Source organism: Nipponia nippon, unplaced genomic scaffold (assembly GCF_047370975.1).
Source record: "Nipponia nippon isolate SJK-2023a ecotype South Korea unplaced genomic scaffold, ASM4737097v1 scaffold_5, whole genome shotgun sequence".
Lineage (NCBI taxonomy): Eukaryota > Metazoa > Chordata > Aves > Pelecaniformes > Threskiornithidae > Nipponia > Nipponia nippon.
Genome location: NW_028262369.1, coordinates 34,058,400 through 34,066,738, shown reverse-complemented (window position 1 = coordinate 34,066,738; position 8,339 = coordinate 34,058,400). Strand labels below are relative to the sequence as shown.

Genomic DNA, 8,339 nt, shown 5'->3' with positions numbered 1-8,339 from the left:
CCCCAGTGCCACCCTCAGAATAGCTGCACTCCTATTTCTGAAGCAAAGGCACAAGGTTTCAGTTAAGGTAGGGCTTTCGACTCTCAGTAAAATAACAGTTTTCAGCAGACGAACACATATAACACATTAAACAAATCTGGGTGGATCAAAGCGTATGTACATTGCCCTTCTACAGCAGTAAGGATTAAACACTTTATGTTCTTCATTTCGTTATTTATATTACCCCACAAAGGAAGTCTTATTCCATGACTGGAGCTGGCTATAGCAGTTTGGTTTGGAAATAATCCTGGAAAAACTCATCTCCTAAAACCAAGGAAAGAGGCAACAGCTTGGCATAGAGAGATGAATGCAATTAAACCATTTGCTTCATGCGATAGGCAGGGATCTCGCCAGCTGAGCAACCACCGCCCGGGTCGCACCGCTTGAATCTGCCTCGCCTGCATCATGTCCGCAAGCCACGATGGCCATCCTTAGGTTGGGGGTTTCTTCATTTATTAAGGTGTCTGGCCGAATCACCTTTTGACTTCCAAGACTAGAAACACCAATATTTGGCTTTTTGATGGATCACTGGCCTATGTGTTGAAAATTTGTCAATGCTGTGGACCATTTAATAGAAGCAAAATTAAACAGGTCAACAAAATCAGTTTAAACTGGAGAGCTCAAAAGCTGTTTCCATTCTGTTTCTTTTTCATGTATATTATAAATTTTGTAATAGTTGTTTTCTGTCAGATTTCAGGGAGCAAACTCAAGTTTTAGATACAGTTACAGGAGCAACAGTCATTTCACTGAATTATTTTATTTAATATACACAACTGCAGTTCATTTAGGCAATAGAAAGTTCACAAATACACTTACTCTCACGCTTGATTTGACATGTTTAGTTTGATAGAAACCAAAGACTACAAAAGTGAAGTATAATAATAATTAAGAACACATTAAAAGTGAGATTATTATTACAACTAAATTACAAATGATATAAATATTTGATTCTTGTATAATCCCTACACATTCAACATTTCTGATCTTAGGAGTACAGTTACGGCAGAAGAGGATGGCTTTTAAATTTAGCTTGTTCTTATTAGCGTTGGAAAGTAGCATTCAAAACTATGTAAAAATTTAGAGATTATAAACTAAATTCTGATTTTGCTTATGAATTCACTAAAGCAGAATTGCACCACGCTATGGTTGCTTTGGTGCAGCTCTGGCACTTGTGTTTCCAAAGATGGCGGACTTTTGAAATTCTTAAGCCATATGGCTGGTTATCAACAGATATTCTTTATACGCCTTCTTAGCTAAGGTGCATAAACCTTCGGTTGTAACCGAACCGATCCCAGTTCTGTGTTACAAGGAGACAGCTATCTCCCATTTAAATTCATAGCTCTGTCTCTGGAGTTAGGAAGGACAGAACAGATGAATGCTTTTTGGGAAAAGGTGCAGAGAGACCCAGAGGAGATCAAAAGCCTACCCGCACGTACCCGCGCATTTCCCTCCTCCCCTCTCTTTTTTTCCCTTCCCCTCTCTCTCTCTTTCTTTCTTCCTTTCTTAACTGTTTCTGAATCAAATAATTGTTGGTGATATCTTACAGCACCCAGATACTGTAACTCTTATTTTGGATGGAAAATACATCTGTCCAATTTCCAACCCGATTCTATGGACTTTTGAGACCTCTATGAGTGCATGGAAGTGCTCCTAATTTAAAGGGAGACATTTGTTTAAGCCAGATATTATCAGGTTCTTACCCATTTTCTAAATATTTTGGGTTTCATTAGACCTTTTTCATTCTTCTGTTTAAAAAATAATCCTTTCAGTTTCAACAGAAGATCGACTTTTAAATTATCTGGAAACATTTATAATCTCATGTGCAACGCTGTTGCACTTTCTCCAAGAGCTTTTTATAAATAATATGAAAAATGCTCACTTAAATATACATTTACTTCTGTGAAAAAGTGTGTTTCGGTTTTTCTGTGATGAATATTAAGGTGTCATTTTCTTCATATCATTTTATTAGACCAGACAAATCACAGCAGACAGTTTCCTTTGACACATTGCAACCTCCAGGTCGTACGTTTGCTGTGGAACACGCCACTTTGTTCCTGCTTTTTCCAGCTATTCCTATTGATTCGGAACCCAATGAGACACCTTACTGTTCCATCCAGTTCCATTCATAGACTTGCAAAAAGCTGCCAACATACAGATGCTTCTGAGCAGTGTGATCGGGGGAGATAAGTATGTTTAACCTAAGTGAGATGGGTGAAAAAACCTTCACATTCTGTGGTACTGAAGACATACTTTGCGGAGAAAAAAGTATAGGATGGAGCATGGTGCCAGGTTCAGCAACTTGAATGGTGGAAATAGGCCAACAGCAGCATTTGGAATTTCTGTTTTATTACACGTAGAAGCATACTTTTTTTTTTTTTTTTAATAAACTGTAATCAGTTGGCATTTCACACAAGTCATATGACACATTTTCATCACTGTTATATTTATCAAATGAGTACAACAAAGGAGGAATATGTCAGCTTCAGTAAAATCTATGGAATTACACAGATCTTCCTTTTCAAATATCATTGGTTTGGGTGGTGTTTGCAACAAAAGTTGAAATGTTTCTAATCGATGTTTGTTTCAATATGCTAGATTTTAACAACATGCTTCTCAAGTATCTGAATATTTAGAATTACTCTGTAATTACTTACTCTGTATTACTTGACACAGCATAGATTCTTGCGGGCTGGCTTTGTGTGGCAAAGCATATGTAAGTGTAGTTTAAAAGCCTAAGCTAACTATGAAACGTTGTTTCAGTTTACAGAAATTCAAAGATTACAGATCATCATTATTTATTACCTCTAGCACAGGAAAAAAACATTACTGCAAGTTCCCTCATGCCTCCTTACTGTGCTCTGCTCCTATCTAAAGCTCAGGGTTCCATATCCTGAGCCACAGTTTTGCATTGCACTTAGACGGCCACAATTCCTTACATCTCCTCTTAAATAGACACGAGACTTCCTAACAAGGAAGGGAGGAAGACGGAAATGCTTTTAATCATAAAACACAGCCTTCGATTCTGTTTCATGATTAACAAATCTCATCATACATCCTTATTTAAAAATATATTTTGAAATGCTACATATGAACTGAGAATGGTACTAGTTTATTTACCACCACCATATAAAGTAGTAACAGTTTTAGAAAAAGGAAAAGTTTTGAATTAATTGATGAAGCTAGCATAGCTTTTTGAATATAAATAAGTGCTCTCAAACACCTTCATGATTTTTAAACAAAGTAAAAAATGCATACTGGAAGTCATTCCTACTCAAATGGTGCCTGCATTTCCTGCATCACTCTATTACACGGTAGTACAAAATGACTGCTTACACCCACACAAATGTAATTTCAGGGCAGTGGCAACATGTTCAGTTTTGTGAGTGTGATTACTTTATTGCACGTGTCACATGAATCAGAGACTGCATATACCCCAGTCGAAACACCTTCTAGATCTAGACACACAATGATTGGGAGACTCTGTAATGAACATTTTGCACTATAAGCCTTTAAAGGAAACAACTCCATCAGCTTCACTTACAAATTATCTGTGCAAAAGTACAGCATTTAATAAATAAACTTTACCCAAATATTACAGAAAAAAGCTTTGGGATACATTAAGTATCAATACAGTGACAGCTGAGCTGCAAATTTAATTTAGGTATATACAATAATATGGTCACCAGTTCTTTTTGCAGATGTACATTTAACCTCCCTGAGTCCTTTTCCATACTTAGCGACATGATACATTTTCAGATGCTTGCTCAGTAACAGCAATGATAGCTTCGGCGTTAGAGAGAAAGGTGGGAAGGAGTACATCAAAGTGCGCTCCATTTCATTTGCCATGGATTTTAAGCTTACTGTACTTTTGCTTCTAAGAGCCCGCTGGTCATGACATGCCCGTGACCGCTTACACAAGAACTGACATGTCTTAGCGAATCTGCTCCAAGATAGGCCATTAAAAGTTCAGTGTGTCGGATTAATAATTGCATAAGATCTTCAGCCAAACTCTCCATAGTTGAGTATCTCACCTTTTCAAAATCAAAAATGTCTTTGAGGAAGAAAAGCACTTGATCCTAGTGGGGAAAAAGAAGGAAAAAAAACTTGTATTCACTTACAAGACGGAAAAAAGTACGCAACGCTAGCTATTTCTTTTACACGTTTCCTAAAAACATCCATTTTTATCCTCTAAATAAGATCCTCATTTCTTTTAATCTGGAAGATTTAAAAAAAAAAAATTAAGATAAGTGGTAATTAAAAAAAAGTTGCAAACCTTGAAGAAGCAGCATAGGTCATAAAGGGAATTTCTAGGGCCCAAAAAGCCCCACGCCAGAACAGGGCTGATATGTTCGCATATAGCATAGAAATGTGCAAAAAATCCATCAGGCACCTAGTGATGTAAAAATTGTAGACAAAAGTTACACACTAAATTTAGTACAAATCTCTATTATATAAAATTAAATCTTCAGAAAAGCCTGAAACACCTACTACTTCAGGGCTGCGGTAACTTGAACTCCTTTAAGTTATAGGGCAACTGTACCAAACAATTGTCATGATTTTTTTTAGAAAAGGTTCTTACTTCAGTGGTACTTTGTATTTTAAATATTTTAAAGATTAATCGGCATAAGCTCCAAAAGATCATGAACAATCTACTCTGACTCCCATATGACAGATCAGATAACTTTATTCAGTTATTCTTGTTTGAGCCCCTATACATTATGTATAGCTGAAACTTGCAAAAAAGTAAGCAAACTGCAGTTTTGAATGGAAAAAAATTACACCTTACAAGAATCTATCTTTAAATCTAAAGAAAAACATAAAATATCTGTGAATGTCCATCCTGTTGTTACTTTTACAACCTACAGGCACTCATAAAATATAATATAGTATAAATTTATGTATCATATATGAATGTACAGTTTAGTTTATATACCCATATATTTATCATTTTACAACATCAGTTAATTTATAAAATCATAAAAATAGAAATTAATCATAAATTAAAACATAAAATACCACATAAAGAACTATCTGTAAGTAAATTTAAGTTCATCAAACTCCTTGTGGTAGTTAGTCTCTCCCTTACAAAAACTGCCATGGTGCTTAACTTTATCCACTTCCGAAAGACTGCAGCAGCGCTGATGAAAGTAGTCCCAACGAGTAAAGTTACTCACACATTTACAAACATATAAATATTTGGACTTCAGTATACAGAGGAACTACAGAGTAAGGTAGTTGTGCATTGAACTAGACATGAAAATAATAGGTTACTATAACATCTATTTTGGAAATATAATCCTTTTATATAAATAGATCTTTTCTACACTAGTTTTATATAAAATTTCCAACCATATTGACACAGGGATGTAACATCTCAAATCTTAAGACACGAGGACCTTTTGCAAAATACCAACTTACATTGCAAGCTACTTTTTTTGCGATGAAATATGTCTTTAGCAGTTAGCAGTCGCGTAAATAGCTATTCTTAGAATCAGAGAAAGGTGTCAGTGCCAATCACTTCAGCAGAGATTCCTCACCTGCGGTATGCAAAACCACTTCTAATGGCTATGGATGTCCTGCAGCAAGCCTCAACTCTGCTTTTGGACTGGCTGTTACCGAGATTGGGCATTTGCCTCCTATGTCTAATAAAAGTCTCCAAAGGTGGAAGTAAGGAGCTGCTGGCACAGAGGAGTTCTACTTTGAAATCTGCAGAGAGGTCAGGATGCAGAAGGAGGCTGCAAGAGTTCCTGCTGCTGGCGAGGAAGATGGCACTTCAGGTAGGTAAAGGGACAGGACTGAATTTTATTTAGCTGTGGAGATGATGCAGGGAGATGGGGTTGAGAATCCTAGTGTAAGCAGGTGAGGTACAAGACTAATAAGTCTGCAAAAAGCTGAGGTACATGTGTGGGGCCGTAAGTCAGAGAAATTACTGTCACCACTGTTGACTGGACCCAAACTAGGTTGAAAATCTTTCAGCTAAGACTTTTTGCTAAAAAACTGATATTAGGGCACCATAAGCAAAACTTACACAATTGGCAGCCTCTTGTCTAAACTAACATGTCTACAGGATTAAGGGCTCATCTGTAATTTATTTTGCCAAAGCTACAGGACAGAACTTCAAATTCTTAGGAGCTGATCAGTAACTTTGGTCCACATAATTTGCAAGGCAACTTACCTTCATTTGCTGTCTTTTCTGCTTCAGTACTGACCAACAGCTTGAAGCCACAGCCTAAACGTAAAAAAAAAAAACAAAAAAAGCCCAAAACCCTGTGTAACTTCATTGTAAGAGAAATTATCTTTCATCTCAAAAGAAGTGATCTGCAGAATACTATATTTCTGTATTTTGGGGATTTGTATTTTCTTCAGTTTCAATCTTGTGATAACACAAATTTTAAAACTATAAAACATCAGCTGATACAAATAACTAATTTTATATGTAGTTCATAGTTGTGATTTTCAGATCTCACTTTGCAACATTTTCTTTAGTTTAATTCAACTGTAATTTGGCAACCTTGACTGATTTTACAGTTGCAACAGTTAGCAACATTCACTGGGTTTAACTGAGGACCAGTCTCTCATGCACCAAAGTGCGTGCTCAGACATAAGTAACTATTTTAGATATTAAATAGCATGTGAACACATTGAAATGTCCTTTTTCATTTTAGCAAACACATTCTTGCAATAGCTTCAGATTCAGCTAAAGAATTTTGTCCAAATATGGACCTGTGAAATACAATACACCGATATCAGTACTAGGCTTATTCCCCTCATAGCTTGTAACTATCCTCATCTGATTCTCCTCCAGTACTGCAAAATAATTTACTACTCACAAAACACAATGTTATCACATAACTGCAAAAATAAATACATGCATGTTACCTTTTTCTTTCCTCTAGAGGGAATATTTAAATTGAAAGAGAAAAATAAAGGGAAAACTAGCAGTTTATAGATATAAATGGATGAAATGACTGTAGTATCTCTACCAGCTGACCACAGCAGCAGCCTGTATGTCTGTAGCAGAGGGATGAGATCTATCTAACAAATAAACAGGCACATCTGAAAAAGCATGAAAGGTTATCAACATTTGAATGCCTGTATTGAATTAATTTACTTTTGTTTGCTTGCACTTTTGTGCCTTATGGCTGAATCTCTGGTATACGAACCAAAACATGTATCTAATATCTAAGATGCGGCTAACAAACTTCCCTTCTAAAATTCTACTTCCTCAGAGAAAACTCCTTTTTACAGGACAAATTAAAGTATTTCCTCCAATACTTTCAATCATTCTACATATTTTGGGCCCAGACTTGTAGCTTTTAAATTGCTATTATGAAAAACCTGATAATACAATCTGTTTATTTTTTCTGATGATTATTTCAGGTACATATTCAATTATATAGGAAGCTGAATTAGACTTTACAGTGAGGAAGGATGATGTAGTTTCTTTCCTTCAAAATTAATGCTATTATCAAGACTATATACACAGTCTTTATCCTGCAGTTGTTGTATTTATTCTCGTTTTTACATTGTGCTCTAAAAACATAAAGCACAGATCGCCAGAAGAACAGTTTCGGCATATACAGCCATTTTATATCAGAATGCTCACACCAATGTTATATTGATCATACCATCTACTTATTGCAATGTACTACAGAATAATGATTATGTGAATTACATATAAATACTTACTGTTTCTTTAAAAGAGGAATTTAGCCAGCGGTTATTTACTACATTCTGTATAGATATTGGTGGATTTTCTAAATCTTCAAATGAATCCATTAATATGAAGTCCAGAACAACATCATAAAAATTCAGGTTTTTCACCTATATTAAATCAGAACATGATCTAAGTAACCTAGTTTCTCTTTCAGTAGTGGAATTCAGCATGCATCGTATTTTAACTGTATATTAACATGCAGATTTGTAATTGTTTTTAATGAATATTAAAGATACTCTGTCAGTAAAGGAGAAGTTAAAAAAAAATATTATGTGCTTTCTGGTACTAAACTGCAGCGGTGGATGCCATTTCTCTAAATCAGCAATGTAAACGAAAAAGAGTTGCCTTTCCCACAATTCTGAACGGTAAAAATTTATTTTTAGATGCTACGGTTTGCATAATTAAGGGTAAAAGCACTTTTCAGAAATCCAGACTCACTCCTCTAGCAGCAAGTTCCATTTCAGTATTATCCCAGTGATCTGTTTGTTCCAAAAAATGTATCATTTCATCAAAGACATCTTCAAATTTCTTTGGATTCTGTAAAGTAAAAGCAAGGAGTATCAAGCAAACTTAACATGAGAGA

At 35.5% G+C, this 8,339-nt stretch overlaps 1 protein-coding gene across 3 annotated transcripts in view; it reads right to left on the bottom strand.

Annotated features, from left to right (window-relative positions):
• Positions 1-780: 780 nt before the first annotated feature.
• MIGA1 (mitoguardin 1) overlaps positions 781-8,339 on the bottom strand; it is a 43,060-nt gene continuing 35,501 nt past the window's right edge. For 2 of the 3 annotated variants that reach the window (XM_087734738.1, XM_087734739.1), the window contains exons 12-16: positions 8,195-8,293; positions 7,729-7,863; positions 6,215-6,268; positions 4,313-4,429; positions 781-4,115 (exon numbers count right to left, since the gene is read on the bottom strand). In XM_087734738.1, coding sequence (XP_087590864.1) covers positions 3,897-4,115; positions 4,313-4,429; positions 6,215-6,268; positions 7,729-7,863; positions 8,195-8,293 — 624 coding nt within the window. In that variant the 3' untranslated portion in view covers positions 781-3,896. The remainder of the gene's footprint in view (positions 4,116-4,312; positions 4,430-6,214; positions 6,269-7,728; positions 7,864-8,194; positions 8,294-8,339) is intronic. The other variant, XM_087734740.1, reaches the window with a different exon arrangement.